The 15,625-nt window shown below is 52.3% G+C and overlaps 7 protein-coding genes across 7 annotated transcripts; 5 read left to right on the forward strand and 2 right to left on the reverse strand.

Moving 5' to 3' along the window:
* Positions 1-645: 645 nt before the first annotated feature.
* Positions 646-1,225, reverse strand: M406DRAFT_68346 (uncharacterized protein; the record flags this gene model as incomplete). Its single annotated transcript, XM_040925160.1, has 2 exons — positions 646-1,005; positions 1,109-1,225. 2 exons carry the CDS (start codon positions 1,223-1,225, stop codon positions 646-648), a joined length of 477 nt encoding a protein of 158 aa, XP_040776926.1.
* Positions 1,226-3,290: 2,065 nt separating this feature from the next.
* M406DRAFT_329810 (uncharacterized protein) lies at positions 3,291-4,838 on the forward strand (the record flags this gene model as incomplete). The annotated part of the gene is made up of 6 exons (XM_040920462.1): positions 3,291-3,365; positions 3,423-3,475; positions 3,533-3,804; positions 4,148-4,215; positions 4,601-4,667; positions 4,801-4,838. 6 exons carry the CDS (start codon positions 3,291-3,293, stop codon positions 4,836-4,838), a joined length of 573 nt encoding a protein of 190 aa, XP_040776927.1.
* A 1,607-nt stretch (positions 4,839-6,445) lies between these two features.
* On the forward strand, positions 6,446-8,394 carry M406DRAFT_351253 (uncharacterized protein; the record flags this gene model as incomplete). Its single annotated transcript, XM_040922609.1, has 6 exons — positions 6,446-6,623; positions 6,758-6,853; positions 6,969-7,125; positions 7,193-7,670; positions 7,754-8,113; positions 8,200-8,394. 6 exons carry the CDS (start codon positions 6,446-6,448, stop codon positions 8,392-8,394), a joined length of 1,464 nt encoding a protein of 487 aa, XP_040776928.1.
* Positions 8,395-8,399: 5 nt separating this feature from the next.
* M406DRAFT_101526 (uncharacterized protein) lies at positions 8,400-9,110 on the forward strand. Its single transcript, XM_040914954.1, has one exon. The coding sequence runs from the start codon at positions 8,593-8,595 to the stop codon at positions 8,917-8,919; it is 327 nt and encodes a 108-aa protein (XP_040776929.1). The 5' UTR covers positions 8,400-8,592; the 3' UTR covers positions 8,920-9,110.
* An 860-nt stretch (positions 9,111-9,970) lies between these two features.
* On the forward strand, positions 9,971-12,250 carry M406DRAFT_356149 (heat shock protein 60, mitochondrial precursor). Its single transcript, XM_040923370.1, has 3 exons — positions 9,971-10,191; positions 10,280-10,421; positions 10,491-12,250. The coding sequence occupies exons 1-3, from the start codon at positions 10,081-10,083 to the stop codon at positions 11,990-11,992; spliced, it is 1,755 nt and encodes a 584-aa protein (XP_040776930.1). The 5' UTR covers positions 9,971-10,080; the 3' UTR covers positions 11,993-12,250.
* Positions 12,251-13,032: 782 nt separating this feature from the next.
* Positions 13,033-14,454, forward strand: M406DRAFT_322187 (putative cofilin). Its single transcript, XM_040919610.1, has 7 exons — positions 13,033-13,105; positions 13,229-13,313; positions 13,374-13,384; positions 13,528-13,711; positions 13,791-13,864; positions 13,924-13,972; positions 14,056-14,454. The coding sequence occupies exons 2-7, from the start codon at positions 13,311-13,313 to the stop codon at positions 14,194-14,196; spliced, it is 462 nt and encodes a 153-aa protein (XP_040776931.1). The 5' UTR covers positions 13,033-13,105; positions 13,229-13,310; the 3' UTR covers positions 14,197-14,454.
* A 225-nt stretch (positions 14,455-14,679) lies between these two features.
* On the reverse strand, positions 14,680-15,414 carry M406DRAFT_255171 (uncharacterized protein; the record flags this gene model as incomplete). The annotated part of the gene is made up of 3 exons (XM_040917013.1): positions 14,680-14,790; positions 14,920-15,213; positions 15,304-15,414. The coding sequence occupies 3 exons, from the start codon at positions 15,412-15,414 to the stop codon at positions 14,680-14,682; spliced, it is 516 nt and encodes a 171-aa protein (XP_040776932.1).
* Between the last annotated feature and the right edge of the window lie 211 nt (positions 15,415-15,625).

The following is a 15,625-nucleotide window of genomic DNA, read 5'->3' on the forward strand; positions in this document are numbered from 1 at the left end:
GTTGGGCTATGATGATCGCACTTGGAACCAAAATCTTTGGTCTGCCTGGGTTGCGTCTTAGGGGAGGATTTCTTTTCTTCTTTTTCTATGAAAGGGTATGGTCCACGGAAATGCGTTTTACTTGAGATAAAGGGAAGTTCTTCTCTTGTGGTGTTGGCTTCGAGGCCGACACAGTTTGGAATTGGACATAGTGGACCACCCCCAATGAATAAATCATACAATCGTCATAAACTCCTCAGCACTCACCCTGCACTGAGCTTGTGAACACTTGATGTAAGTTGAAGCCTCCCACAACTTCAGGTTCGAGATTTTGACACCAAGTCGAATCCGTCAGCCGAAGCTGAAGTCAAGATCATCATCCTTATGCAGGTATGATCACGTACAAAGGCTTAGTGGAACAGTGTAAATAAATCAGGATGAATTTCATTGTGTGTTTTCATAATTATCATTCGAAAGCACGTCGATACTGAATCGTTGTGCTGGCCAGAGTTCCTCGATATCCTTCTTGGTGTAAAGAAACTGCCTCAGCCAATCGTAACCTTGGGCTCAGAAGCCGGAATGTAACAGTGGGGCAAGGCTGAGGGGCAAGAAGAAGAAAAAAAGAATGTCCGAGGCAGACCATCCCGTTCCGACTTGACCTCCCAATCACATCGACTCGCCTCGCTCGGTTTTGATGGGGGCATCGACACCGGAGGTATTACCCTCCTTGCCATCTCCCTCGAGCTCCGCCTTCACCTTCTTGCTGCGGGGCTTCTTCGCAGAGGAGCCACCCTTGCCCGGATTCTTGCCGACCTTCGTGGGAGTCTTGGCGCCTCCAACGAGATGGTTGCTGGAGGAGGACGAGGAGGAACCAGCAATCGCGTTGCTAGCAGGTTTGGCCGGGCTAGGAGTGTTGGTGGAGGCAGTGTTTCCCATGTTCCAGCCGAATTTCTTGCGCATCTGGCTGTAGACGGATTTGGCAGTCGTGACATTCTTGTAGCCGGCCTGTGCGACGATGCCATCCCACTTTTGGATGAGAGAACAGGGTATTAGCTGAGTCGTAGATTGTTGCAAGGGGAAGTTTCAGAGCGGAGGCAGGGTGGATGAATGGGACGCGCTGTAGACTTACATCGAACTCGGGCTTGCCCTTCATGTTTTGCATCATGATGGCCAACAGTCGCATCTGGGCGTCAGTAGGCTTGGGGCCGGTGCCCTCAGGGACCTTGTCCGACTGGTTGGAAGACATCTTGGAGGGGGAGTCCATTGTAGCTCTGTAGAATAGGAGGTTCAGCCAATATATCAAGAACGAGTTTCCATGGTTGGGTGCTGAGAAGGAAGGGGGGCTGTTGGGTAGATGGTAACTTCCGTGTAGCCCATGCGGTGAGATAGTATCATGTGAACGCGTACGCGATGAAAGGCTGGCAGGTAATTTGAAGTGATGGGAACGGATATACTTACTCTTGGTCTGGTGTTCCACGTTAGAGACTGAGCAGATCTGGATTGCGAGCTGCTGTGAAGGGTTGATGTCAGAAGCAGTTACTGCGTTGTTGCGATCGGTGGTTGGAAACGAAAAGAGAATGGAAGATGAACAGGACAGCAGATGCAGGGTCAGAAAAGAGGCGCATGCAAGCTGGGAGAAGAAAGAGTGTGGGATACCAAGGCAGAAGGTGTTGGCTTTGGAGAAGCATCCGGGTGGCTGCTAAAGTTGTTATGATGTCGCTGTTGTCAACACGAGGCTGGGATTAGATCGAAGATTTGCATCATTGGGGGAGAAGGTGGACTCAGGAACGACAGTATGGATTTGGAGAAGGGAGAGAATACCAAAAGGATGGATGGTAACAGAAACTCGAGCTCTTTTTGAAGGAGATAGTGAAGACTCGCTCTTGTCAATGACAGACTGTGCCACTAGACCTTTGCAGAGAGCGAGAAGAGTTCGCTTTATATATATAAATGCATCATCATACACTTTTTACTCATTGTGAGGAGCAATGATGAGACTTTAAACCAGTTCCGCATACCTCAAATGAACGGTGAGATACTGTGTATGCATTTTCCCTTGAAGGGGGTCCTCAACCAGATTCACACTGTGAGGAGGCTCACAAGTACGTGAATACAGCAGCATGCTTTCACCATGACACGGAAAAGGCTTGGGTAATGCAATTGATACAACAATTCCATCCAATTCGCCTCCTCCTCCTCCCCCTTCCCCTCTGAGGATCTGGGATCTTGGTAATTATTTGCAATGTGGGTGTAAGTCGATCTCGTAAGTAATGGGTTAGACATACTGCAATACTTTGGAGCCTACTGAGACAGGAATGAAACCTATCATACATTCCGGGTTCATCCTACCAAACATACAATAAGGACATGTCATCTCTTATTCTACACCTCAAAGGATGGTCTTGAAAGAGGCTTTGGACATGACATGATAATGTCAGATGTGATGTTTAATTGGACTTTGAATCTCTACTGCTGCCGAACCCTTGTTACCCAAGCATATGAAAGACAGCAGAGAATGGGACAACCAGCTCCATGGCTAGCCAAGCTCAACTGGAAGGCATGTTGGACAAGTCTGGCTTTCTATGGTCCCAAGACAAGACCAACAGGCTGATTCATGGATGGCCATATAAGGAAGCTGAATAGAAAGTGGTTGCCTTGAGGGGTCAGACACTGGGAAGGATCCAACATATATCCATGAGCCCGGCTCCATCCTCCCGAGTAGAATATTGGGACACCCCTTCAGAAAACTTTCCAGACGTAGCACACCTGTCCACCCAGACATATCTTCGCCAAGCCACTAATGAGGGTTAAGCCAAACGAAGTAACCATTTAATCGTGAACCAAGGGTCAAGGTCGAAGTATCTCGATAACTGTAGCCTTCTCACACCCTCCCCCCCCCCCCATCTCTCAACCAGCCGTCCCGTTTTTACATCTTCCCACCGTCACCTCTTTGCGTTACCGCTACTCATCGCAAGCTCGCAAGCTCCCAGACGACTCTCTTTTCTTTGTACTGCAAGATCAAATACTCATCAAGGTAAGAAGGACTGCTCCTGACGCGTTTTACCTCACGTTAGTTTAATCAGATCAGCGATTACGAGCTCACAGTGCTACAAGGCCAAAGCATCGGGGGCAGAGAGCAAGGAGAGACCCCCTTTCGCGCATGAGCATCTGATGTGGATTGGATTTTCGAGGCGCGGAAATGTGTTCACTTTCACATATATACTGGAAGCTAACAGTTCAGGGCAACAGCTCCTGGACACATCATCCGCACGGTCAAGAAATAGAAACAATCTTGCACGACATCAGCAATCATGGCTCCTCCTTCCAACACCGAGGATCAGTTCAAGTTTCTGATCGCGTGCATCAAACACTCCACGGCTGGCAAAGTGAGTAATCCAACCAAGAATGAACTCTTACATAAAGCTGACCAAGAACTTTGCCAGATTGACTTCACTCAGGTCGCCACCGAGTGCGACATCATCAGCAAGGGTGCCGCGTAGGTGTCTTCCATCACTCCTGGCTGGGACCCGTTGCTTACTAACGCTATCAATAGTGCTAAGCGGTACGAGCGTCTCATGAAGGCTCACGGTATCACTGGCAACGGTCTCGGTGGTGGTCGTGCTGGCTCGCCCGCCGCCTCGGGCCCCAGCACTCCAGTGACCCCTGGTGGTCGCAAGGCAGCTACCAACCCCCGAACCCCAGCCAGCAAGAAGCGCAAGCTGGCCGCTCGAGGTGCCGACATCGACGAGGACGTCAAGACCGAGGTCAAAGCCGAAGTCAAGCACGAGGTCAAGCACGAGATCGGTGACGCCATCGATGCCAATGGTTCGTACACTACAGACCGGAATGAAACCCCACCTGAGATGACAGCAGGAAACACACTTGTGACGACGACCCCTGGCGTTGCCTACGGAGATAGAGCTGATGACAAAGTCCATCTGATGTCGGCCGCTTCGAGTTTCTTTGGTCCACCAGCGCCTCTTGCCTTTGCCCATCAAATGTTCATGCACCCAACAACCCCAGAGAGTTTATACGGCTTCGTCAACCACTTTGCGAGTGACATGACCGCCGCCCCAACGCACACAGCCGTCCTCCCGCCAACCTCAGCTACAGTATTGCAAGAACACGACGGACACGTTCATGATGCTGACTACACAACACAGACGAGCTTTTCGACGTCTGAGCAGGTCGCCAGCCACTGGCTGCATCACCAAAACCCAGCCTTCTCTTAGGCAGGTATGAGAAGCAGTGAGACTCTTGGCTGCGTCTGACTTTGGAAAAAGTAAGTCTATCCTGGTTGGTGGAGAGAGAAGAGGGGTGGGAGAAGACTCTTCTGACCAGATGCTGGCACAGGACGTCGGTACATTACGATTTGGTCTTGATGATGAGTCGTTTGAAGGCTCCACGTTTGTGCTCTTTCTTTGTGTGGAATCTGGTAGAGGGCATATTGAGAGTTCCACTGCAGGGAGGATTCGTTCGACACAGACAAACGGTAGTTTCGATGAAATAAAAGGGCAATACTCATTACGGTGGTGACTTTGGGCAAATTGCCCTGTTGCACGTGAAGTCGAAAAGTACGTACTTCCCCATTCGAGGCTAAAGCGCTGTGGACAGGCAACAGGGGAGGATCCCTGTCCTTGGCGCGGGTGCAGCCGCCGAGCCTCAGCTCTCACTGCGGAACAACCCGTGTAAGTGGTCTGTTAGAAGGGGACCTACCATGGCTTTTTCTTGCCCTTAAATGACACACAAGTCCTCAAGGTGTTTTCTGACGGCAATAATGGCGTGTAGTCACTCGCGTTCCATTAATGAAACCCATTTCAGGTCAATATGGCGTCCAGGTTCGACGTAACGCACTGTAATTAGGTGCTGCCCTCAGAGCAAAGCCTCTTTGCTAGGGTTTCATACCTCAGGAAGATTCAACGTAACCCTTTGGGGGGAGGGGGAAGGGCTGATGTGTGTGTATAGAATGGTATTAATTGCTTCGTCACAGAGACTATCAAAGGCTGTCGTGGGAGGCCCTACTGAGATGGAACCGAATTGTCAACTTATACAGACCGAGAGGACGAAATTGTCAGGTCCTGCATGGATTGTTGAACGGACCTAGCTGAAAGATCTGGTCATGTTTGTCTACTAGTATATTCTCACGTCGAATAAATGCTTGGGGGTCTAGGAGGAAGAACTGAAATCTGGATGTTCAGGGCGGTTGAGAAACCAAAACTAGAATACAGGACTATTGCGGCTATACTCTCAGTCGGAGTACCTCTGAATACATTGTCTGGACACATCTCACACGAGTACGGAATATTCTTGATGGCCTCAAAAGAGACACTGAGTATGTGTGTGCGTTGCAAACTGGGAATGCCTGCTCGTCCAAGTGCCTTGCTGCACGGACTCTGGAGTGACCTAGCCCCAAAGTATTGCCAGATGAGGACAACACTTGGCCCTAAATTTATATCCTACCACAACAATAGTAATTCTCTGTTGAGATCTTCATGATGTAGCTAGAGACTTGCTTCTCCTAGGTCTCCAGTCCAACACTATGAAGAAGAAAATAATATTCAGAGGCGTAGGTCTGTAACTCCAGTATTCAAGATCGCAAGGTCATTTTGAGCAAGGTTGATGTGTCGGTGGTTACCTCATTTTGAATTCCTGGCGAAGGAGAGGGGGGTGGGAGACTACCGATTACAGCAACTAATGATGTGTGCACAGTGCAAGTAGCTTTACCTATGCCCTCTGACCAAAGGCCCCCGCCCCCGTATTATCTTCGACTTTTCTCTTTCCCCCTCTTTCCTCCTCCTCCTCCTCCACCACCTTGTCCAGACACGCTCTGGTAACGTAACAATACGTCCCCTATTCCTTTCCTTTCACCATTGCAGCGGACGAGGGAAATCGGTGTTGACCCTTCTCGTCAAACCGTACCTTCAGCTCCTGACGCGGAGAACACAACAACTCGTGGATATCTCGTCCTCTTCAGCACTTCCCAAACCCCATTGCACCTTGCGGAGCACGTGATTGAGATTCATTGTCCGTCTTCTATTTCGACTGCTGAAAGCTGAGGTAAGTTTGAGGACATCCTGGCGCGTCTTTCTCCACGTTCGCGAGGTTTGCGCGTTGCGTGTGGAAAGTCACGCATTCTTCTTCCTTTGTTATTATCTTTCTTTTCCTGCACGTCTCCTACCAGTAGTTCAACAAGACACCTGACAACCAAATTCCCTCTCTCCGTCCTTTCCTTACCTTTCCTTAATCCATCATCTTCTTTCGTTTCCTTCGATACTACTACTATTTTTATTGGACAAGCAACACCTTAGCCAGGCGCCCATACACGGGGCCCGTCCTGCCATAGTCTATCCAGAAAAGCTCCCGCCTCAAAGCAAAGTTGCTGCCAGCCTCCTGATCACTGTCAGTCTCACTGACACCAAGAACACCACCCCAGACCAGAGAAGAATCACTTTGAGAACCGTTCAAAATGGGTCAGAAGAGCAAGAAGCGAGCTGGCGATGGTGACGGCAGCAATGCCATCCCCAAGAACAAGCGCTATCGCGGCATGAACCGCGACTGGTCTCAGTACACCCACGTCCCCCCCAAGCAGAGCGATCTTGCCCAAAATGGCCGTAAGATCGGTCGCAACCTGATCGCTTGGAACCGTAAGTACCTCTTCCCACTTCTTTTCTTGCCTTTCGACAGCCTATGTGTCCAGAATCCTTGCGCCAAGTCGATATGAGTCGTGACGTGGATGGATCAAACAAAACACGAACAAGAAAAGCTGACGAAGTCTCAGGCCCTCGAATGATGGAGAAACTCATCTTGCACATGGAATACGAGTGCCAGTTGCGCAACATCTCCGTTCCCTGGGATAATATTGCACACCGTCTCAGTCAGTCAGCCACACATTTTCCTTCTCTCCTATGAGTGGCTCGTCGACAGACGGGTGTCGCAGGCATGCATGCCCCAGTTCACCTGGAGGGACAGCTAACAGGGATCAATTATAGATCCTGGCTCTTCTGGAAGCTCTGTTCAGCAGCAGCTGGTCCGTCTTCGCAAGACCTTGATCGCCGAGGGCCACCTCGTCCCTCCCGTCCTCCAGAAGCCTGGAACTCAGAAGCCTGATCCCGCCATCCGAGGCTATGTTCGCAGATTCCAAGACGCGTAGGTTTAATCTCTCGATTAGACGCCTTCTTGAAGACAAAGTTAGCTAACGTACCTTTTGAAAAAGTTCTGGAGACTACGAGACCATCCGTCCTGTTCGCTGGACTGAGGAAATGGACGATCTGAAGAAGGGCCTCGGTGATGCTGCCTATGCTGACGTCGACGGCACCGTTGACAAGAGTGCTGACGCCACCGACCTTGGACTTCTCGATGGACTTCTTGATGCAGCTGCTCATGTTACCGAGACCGGTGACAGCGATGTCTTTGTCGAGAATCCCAACATCCAAAAGAAGTCCAAGTCTAAGCCTAAGCGCAAGAAGATCTCTAACCAGTCTCCTGACGACGAAGATGACGAGGCCCTCGTCGCCAGCAACAACAAGAGGAAGAAGAGTGTTGCTCTGCGACCCACTCGCGCTGCCGCCAAGAAGAAGACCAACTATGCTGAGCCTGAGTCGGACGACGATAGTATTCAGGGCGTCAAGGAGAATGAGCTCACCGACAAGGGCGAGGACGATGTCAACCAAAAAGAGGGTGCTGCCAACGAGGTAAGAAATTGTCGATTGCACTCCTCAAACAAAACCACGAGAAATTGCATTTGCTGACGACAGTGACTTCCCACTTCGATCAGGATACGACCCTCACTGCCACTCCTGGCGCGACCCCGGTGTTCACCGCCCAGTCTCAAGCTGCCTTCCAACAGGTCTTTGGCACCCCTACTCCCAAGCGTGGCGGCGGCCGATTCACCGACGGCACCGCTGAGCCTGGCGGAATGGTCCTCATGGGCCCAATCTTTCCCGTCACTCCCGACGGCGGCAAGACATGGGGATACGCAACTATGGCCCCTGGCGGCCTGAACGCGATTCAACCCATAGCCTTCCCAAGCACTCCTGTGGCTGCAGCAGCTCCCTGCTTCACCACGGCCTCCTCGTCTCCCGCCAGCTTCGACATGGCCAGTGCCACTCCCCACACCGCTACTGCCATGCGGACTGTAAGTCGGTTCCTCTCCGTATACTCAATTTGATCTTGATGTCTCTCCTACCCCAGTAAGTCTTGAGCTAATCAATCACCCTGTAGCACATGAACGAGTGGAATGCTGGAATCATCCGTCCCGCAATGTTGTCCAACGGTGGCTTTGATATGCCTATGCTGTCGTCCGTCTCTGGCCCCAGCTTTCAAGAGGACCCCAACCGGGCATTGGACTTCCCCTCCATGTTCAGCGACACCGACGAGTTTGCTGCCCAGCTGAAGAAGGTACAGAAGGACGACTGAGTCCGTAAGGAATGTCTACGTCTCCATACGACTTCTCCTTCTTTCAACAGCTGGCTCGACATCTCATGGATCAATAACAGCCTTTCTGTATGAGCCTCTCTGCTTATCCGGCACTCTCATTTGTCGTCGTCTCATGTTACTTTGGGCATGAAGCTCTGAGGTTGGAACTGCCCATCTGCTAAAATTTGTTCCTCTCAGATGGCTGCCAGGATCTTGTCATGGCTCATTGCGGTCTTCTCTTCTCTTCTGATTCTTTTTCTTCGACTAAGAAGTTTCGGCGTTCGGTACTTTATCAACCTCCAGATTTGTCGTCCTGATTTGGTAGGCTTTGCGGCTCAGTCCCTGGACGTTGTTGTCTCATGGTCTCAAAATTGTTTTCCTGCAGCATCTTCTGGCTGCAATATCACCTCCTGTGGCTGCTACCATTGCAGGGATAATTCGTTGTCTCTTAAAACTCATGGCCTGCGAGGAAGCTGGAAGGATTTGTTTCTTCAAGTGCGTCGCTTTAACGCACCTATCGATTGATGAACTTATGCTTGAGGCTCACCATCTGATGGTGAGCCTGAAAGCGATCGGGCCGGGGGGGGGGGGGGGTCATGATGATAAATATTGCGGAAATGGCTGTCTTCTTGACGGACATGCATGACTGTGTGGACAGTGTCGGGGAGGTCTGAGGTCTTGACAAATTCTTGACACATGTCTTTCGGTTGAAGGCTGTCTTGTTTGGGTCGGAGGATCGTGAGGGTGAAAAGCGGAGGGTGAGCTCCCAAGTAGTCCAAGAACACCATCCCGGACACATCAGCTGTCGAAATCGATGAAAATTGTTATAACATCCTCCAGTGAACACATCTGTAGTGGCGGCCGTGGCCTATCTGTGAACTGTCATTGACGAGACTGAGACCTGGCTTTCGAGCTCCGGTCTGGGCTGCAGAAGGTGGTGCATAAGTGTGATTCACACCGTGCTCTCTCCACTGCTATGACTTTCTTTTCTTCTCCCATCCTTTTGGCTTCAGTGTTCTCCCTCGTTGGGCCTTTGTTGGACTGACCACTGGGTACATGCTCCAAAACGTGCGGCATAATTTCCACAATCTGCGGACCAACCTGCTGTCACTGCAACCTGATTAGAGTCACAAAAACTCGTAACAAGTGTCTAAATGATACATTGGACAAAATTTGACAACCTGTCCGAGCGATTAAGGGCCACAATTTGAACGAGCACCACGCAATATCTGTCAAAATTTGTGATATTAATTGCTGCGAGGGCGAGCGAGGGACCAGCTCCACCTCTCAGGCCCTTGAATGATAGTCGAGGACTATGTTGGGCCAAAAATTGAGAGGGCAGCATGGTGTCGTCGACCTTGACTTCTGGAACCTGAACTCCAGGGGCCATGAGTGTCGGGAGCGATCCAGGTCGACCAGAGCCCCACAGAAAGTTATAGAATCCCATGATGCGCCCTTTTGGGTTAGCGCATTAGTGCTGCCGGCTAACTTACCCATGCTCGTCGGCAACTCCAATTTTTTTTTCTGGAGCTCAGAATCTCGAATTTCGTCGTCACGATTCTAAGTCTTTCTTTCTCCCTCACATCCTACCTCTTCACTGAGTGCGCTGGACAATTCGATACCCCAACTTGCCAGTCTCCTTTGCGCCGTGTACTTCCTTGATCTTCATCATCACATAATATCAAGATGCAGCGAGCATTGACTAGCCGGACTGCGGCCTCGGCCCTGTCCCCTTCCGTCGCTTCCAGATTCCGATCCAACGGCGCCCTCTCTCAACAGCTCCGTTTTGCTCACAAGGTGGGTTGGCTCGAATTCGAAGCTTGACATCATTTCCAGGCTGCCTCGGTTTGCGAGTTGAAACAAGCTGACATCTCTGCGCAAACAGGAGCTCAAGTTCGGCGTTGAGGGCCGTGCTGCTCTGCTGTCTGGTGTCGACACCCTCGCAAAGGCCGTTGCCACGACCCTCGGTCCCAAGGGCCGCAACGTCCTGATCGAGTCCAGCTACGGCTCTCCTAAGATCACAAAGGGTGCGTCTCTCTTCAATCTAAATCTCTTCTACATACAAATCACTTCATGGCTGACCTGACCTTCTGCAGATGGTGTGACCGTTGCCCGGGCCGTTTCCCTCAAGGACAAGTTTGAGAACCTCGGCGCCAGACTCCTGCAAGATGTCGCCTCCAAGACCAACGAGGTTGCTGGTGACGGTACCACCACCGCGACCGTCCTCGCTCGCGCCATATTCTCCGAGACCGTCAAGAACGTTGCTGCCGGCTGCAACCCCATGGATCTGCGCCGTGGTATCCAGGCCGCTGTCGACGCTGTTGTTGAGTACCTGCAAAAGAACAAGAGGGACATCACCACGAGCGAGGAGATTGCGCAGGTGGCCACCATCAGCGCCAACGGCGATACCCACATCGGCAAGCTGATTGCCAACGCTATGGAGAAGGTCGGCAAGGAGGGTGTGATCACCTGCAAGGAGGGCAAGACCCTGAACGACGAGCTCGAGGTTACCGAGGGTATGCGCTTCGACCGCGGCTTCATCTCCCCTTACTTTATCACCGACGCCAAGGCGCAGAAGGTCGAGTTTGAGAACCCTCTCATCCTCCTCTCGGAGAAGAAGATCTCCGCCGTCCAGGACATCATCCCCGCCCTCGAGATCTCCACCCAGAGCCGCCGACCCCTTGTCATCATCGCTGAGGATATTGACGGTGAGGCTCTGGCTGTCTGCATCCTGAACAAGCTTCGTGGCCAGCTGCAGGTGGCTGCCGTCAAGGCGCCCGGCTTTGGTGATAACCGCAAGTCCATTCTTGGGGATATTGCTGTTCTGACCAACGGCACTGTCTTCACTGACGAACTCGACGTCAAGCTGGAGAAGGCTACCGCCGACCTGCTCGGCTCTACCGGCTCCATCACCATCACCAAGGAGGATACCATCATCCTCAACGGCGAGGGTACCAAGGACGCCATCACACAGCGGTGCGAGCAGATCCGTGGCGTCATGGCTGACCCCACCACCTCGGACTACGAGAAGGAGAAGCTCCAGGAGCGTCTTGCCAAGCTCTCGGGTGGTGTCGCCGTCATCAAGGTCGGCGGCTCATCCGAGGTTGAGGTTGGCGAAAAGAAGGACCGCTTCGTGGATGCCCTGAACGCCACCCGGGCCGCCGTTGAGGAGGGTATCCTGCCCGGTGGTGGCACGGCCCTCCTGAAGGCCTCTAGCCAGGCCCTGGCCGGCGTCAAGCCTGCCAACTTCGACCAGCAGCTCGGCGTCAGCATCGTTAAGAACGCCATCACCAGGCCTGCCCGGACAATCGTCGAGAACGCTGGCCTGGAGGGCTCCGTCGTTGTCGGCAAGCTGACTGACGACTTTGGCAAGGACTTTAACAAGGGCTTCGACAGCGCCAAGGGCGAGTACGTGGACATGATCGCAGCGGGTATCCTTGACCCGTTCAAGGTTGTCCGGACCGGTCTGATTGACGCCAGCGGTGTTGCCTCCCTGCTTGGCACTACTGAGGTTGCGATTGTCGAGGCAGCAGAGGACAAGCCATCCATGCCTCCAGGTGGCATGGGAGGTGGTATGCCCGGCATGGGAATGATGTAGAAAAGGTTAGTGACTGGAACAAGTAAGAGAAAAAGTTGTTTATTTTAGAGCGGCACAGTTTATTTGGGCACGTTGGCTTTGGTGTTTTGGTTGGATCCATGGTGGTCATGTATTCTCATATCTTCTCCCCACTCCATCTCCTCTCTTCTACCTGGCATACCCGCACGGCTACGTTGTCTGGAAACATTTCCCAGGCCTGTATATTACCATCATCATCTGATAGATGCGACATCAAAACAAAACAGTCCGAAACCCAAGGAAAAGGATGACCTTTGTCGTGCCTGCCTACTTGCAAGACGTATGGATCGTCGTCGTCATCCTCATTCAAGTCGTGTGGCAGTGAGACTTGCGTATTGGATACGCGTACTCTCTGCCTGGCGTTGAGTCTTGGCTTAGGCAGCGCTTATCAGGTTCACCCCGTAGGCGAGAGTGAAGGGGCGTTGAATCATCACACAAGGGGAAGAAAAAAAGGTTCGCGCTTCTACCAAAACATGTATTGGTGGCATAAAAAGAAGATAAAGGAAGAAGGAAAAAAGCTTGGACGCTCGGTTGTAGGCACCGTTGTGCTGTTTTGGGAGCTGTGGTCGCTCCGGCTTAGCTTTCCCCAAGGCTTGAGGAGGGGTTATGAAAAGTCACCTAATTTGGCTACCTGTTTGTCTAGTGGTTGATGATGCGCTTGGCATTGCAGAGTGATACGCTAGCTGTAGGTTTGAGAGAAAGGATAGGCCATGTGAGTAAAAGAGAGGGGAAGAGGGAGAGAAGTGTTTTGTTTGAGGTGGTGTGAGGTTTGAAGGGTGAGGGGGTGGTGGGAAGGAGGGGCTTTCGTATGGTGAGCCTGTTGCCCAAGCCTACGGAACCAGGGGCCCCACCATAAACAAAAAACGGCCTCCACACCCACTCAACTCACCCACTATGGCTCCCCCCTTTTGACGCTGGGCAGCAACTTGTCAGCCTGTGTTGTCGCCAATTCCCACCTGTACCTCAGCACCCACTTGCTTTGCAACTCTCCCACTTTACCCTACAACAACCCACCCCCAAACCTTTTCCAACAAAGTCCATCTTCCGTGTCCAGTCTACGCATCTCTTCCTCGAGGAAACCCTCCACTGCTCCTGGTATGACCCTCTTCCTTTTATGAGCCTTGACCGTTCAGAAGGAAGCTCTCTCTACTCTTGTCACGTCATACCGTTTGGCCCAGGAGCATTTTCCCGCTGACCTCGACCCCTCACCTGCGACAGCTTTATCTCAGCCTCCCCCCGGCAACCAGACCTACACCCACCAAACTCAAAATTCTTTTCTCTGTCAAACAAGACCGCCAAAATGGTAAGCCCTCGAACCTTCTGTGACCATATTTGACGCTCACTGACATGATTACTCGTCCAGTCGCAATCCGGGTTAGTAGACCTTTCCGTCTGAAGCTGCTAGATCGAGCCCTCGTCCTCCGTCCAAACCCAGCTGCGGATGGGAGCAAACAACCGCGATAAGACAACCACAGAAAGACATGGACACAAGCTGACAAGCGCTTTTCTTGATACAGAGCAACCGTCCACGAGGACTGCGTCACCGCCTGGAACGACCTCAAGCTCAACAAGAAGCACAAGTATGTCATCTTCAAGCTGTCCGACGACCTTAAGGAGATTGTCGTCGAGGAGGCGAGCGACAACAAGGACTGGGAGGCCTTCCGCCAAAAGCTCAAGGACGCCAAGACCGTCTCCAAGACCGTACGCTATCCATTTATCCCCTTCCCGGAGCATCCCGTCATGCTCGTGTGACTCTCGTTGTACTGAATACTCTTTCCAGGGCGCCGAGAGCAAGGGTCCCCGATACGCCGTCTACGACTTCCAGTACAACCTGGCCTCTGGTGAGGGCGAGCGGTAAGCATCTTCCGTGCGCTGAGACCACGAGAACGCGATCGAGACTGACCTCTGCACAGCAACAAGCTGACCTTCATCGCCTGGTCCCCCGATGATGCCGGCATCAAGGTTCGTAGTCCACAGCCTACCCACCACCACTGTATCTTCCCTTAGAGTGTGCAGGCCTCAACTAACTTAATCCTCTTGACCAGGCCAAGATGGTGTACGCCTCCTCCAAGGACGCCCTGAAGCGCGCGCTGAGCGGTATCGCCGTCGAGATCCAGGCCAACGACGACGATGACATCGAGTACGACTCCATCCTGAGCAAGGTCAGCAAGGGCGCCGCCGCCTAAGCCATGATCGCGAGAGAAGCACCACAAAGCTGCGTTGCCTTTATAGTAGACGGCTGGCCTGGTTTGAGAACGTGCCACGCGCGGATTTCACGAGTAGTTGTGTAGCAAGACTTGAGGTGGGAAAGAAATCATATTTCAACATTGGGGGGACCACTTTGCTCTTATGTCCATAATGAAAAAGACAGGACGGCAACCCGAGATTCTTGATATCGGCGTTGCTCTAGAATAGCAATCAGATTGGGCGTTGGGCCTCCTTCCAAAACCCACTATGGCCTGTCGAGTTTTGTCACGTGTCATAACCATTTCAGCATCCGGAATAAGGACGCGTTGCTCTACAGAGATGTCTCCTGTCTACAGATGCTGCGGCTGGATATCGAGGTAAGGGTGTCCAACCTTGGACTTCTTCGTCATCTTATCTTGCCCATGCATGTATTTACTGATAGGTGATATCTTATGTGCACTCTGCTCAGCCCCGCCTACACGCTATCGTGACTCCCAGCTTGACAAGAACTTCCCAAACAACTCTTCGGTGATCTTCTCGTCCCGTATCCTCTGCGACAGGAAGCCTCTCAGATCCGTCCAGAACTCATCCGTCTGTAACACCGCTTCCCCGCTCAGACCCTGCGCCGGGTTGGCACCAGCACCAGCAGCCTCTTCAACCTTGGCTCCAACGCTTGGACTCACGGCGGCGGCGGTAGCAGCAGCAGCAGCACCACCCATCACCATAACGGAGAACTCGACACTCGTCTCCTCCTCGCTCAGCAGGTCCTTGAGCACTTTTGCATCTGCGACGGGCTTCTTCTTATGCAGCACCTTAATCTTGTCTAACTGGAGGCCGGCCTGCTCCGCCACGGCAGTCTTGACGTCGAGGATGGACGTGTTGAGGGGCTGCGAGGTGAGCTTGATCTCCAGCGGGGGGTTTCGCAGCGATTTGATGTGCACGGTGACGGAGCGCTCTTGGCCTGGGGCGAGGGGGACACGCTTGCTCATGGGCTTGGGCATCTTGGGCAGGATGTACTGCACATGTGTAGTAAAATCAAGGCCGTTCGTTAGCTTTCCTCTTTGGACTTTAAGAAAGGTTAGGGGAGCAGATGGACGTGGACGTACGGGTGGCCGAGCTGGGTAGTTCTTGGGATCCTCCACATGGTCGGGCGAGAGCTTCTGCGGGCGGCTGCCGACCGCCGAGAGGAACGACTTAGCGAATGTGACTTCTGACATCTTGAATAGATGTGAGAAGATGAAGGCGAGGTCGGCGTAACGAGTGACTTCTGAGCTTCGGAAAGATGGTATGTTTAGGAGGGGGAGGAGGGGGAGGAGAAGCTTAAACGTTGGACACTAATGTGCCCTGGGGCAAGACTGGCTGACGCTGTTACGTAGTTACTAGTTAGCGGTGCAGAGTCAAGACATGCTTGTGCTGACCCCACCTACG

This window comes from Cryphonectria parasitica (genome assembly GCF_011745365.1).
Source record: "Cryphonectria parasitica EP155 unplaced genomic scaffold M406scaffold_4, whole genome shotgun sequence".
NCBI classification, from domain to species: domain Eukaryota; kingdom Fungi; phylum Ascomycota; class Sordariomycetes; order Diaporthales; family Cryphonectriaceae; genus Cryphonectria; species Cryphonectria parasitica.

Coding starts and splice junctions, on each gene's coding strand:
- M406DRAFT_356149 (XM_040923370.1), top strand. CDS start 10,081: ATGCAGCGAGCATTGACTAGCCGGACTGCGGCCTCGGCCCTGTCCCCT. Junction 10,192..10,279: donor AGCTCCGTTTTGCTCACAAG/GTGGGTTGGCTC, acceptor CTGCGCAAACAG/GAGCTCAAGTTCGGCGTTGA. Junction 10,422..10,490: donor CTCTCCTAAGATCACAAAGG/GTGCGTCTCTCT, acceptor GACCTTCTGCAG/ATGGTGTGACCGTTGCCCGG.
- M406DRAFT_101526 (XM_040914954.1), top strand. CDS start 8,593: ATGGCTGCCAGGATCTTGTCATGGCTCATTGCGGTCTTCTCTTCTCTT.
- M406DRAFT_322187 (XM_040919610.1), top strand. Junction 13,712..13,790: donor CCAAGACCGTCTCCAAGACC/GTACGCTATCCA, acceptor TACTCTTTCCAG/GGCGCCGAGAGCAAGGGTCC. Junction 13,865..13,923: donor GCCTCTGGTGAGGGCGAGCG/GTAAGCATCTTC, acceptor ACCTCTGCACAG/CAACAAGCTGACCTTCATCG.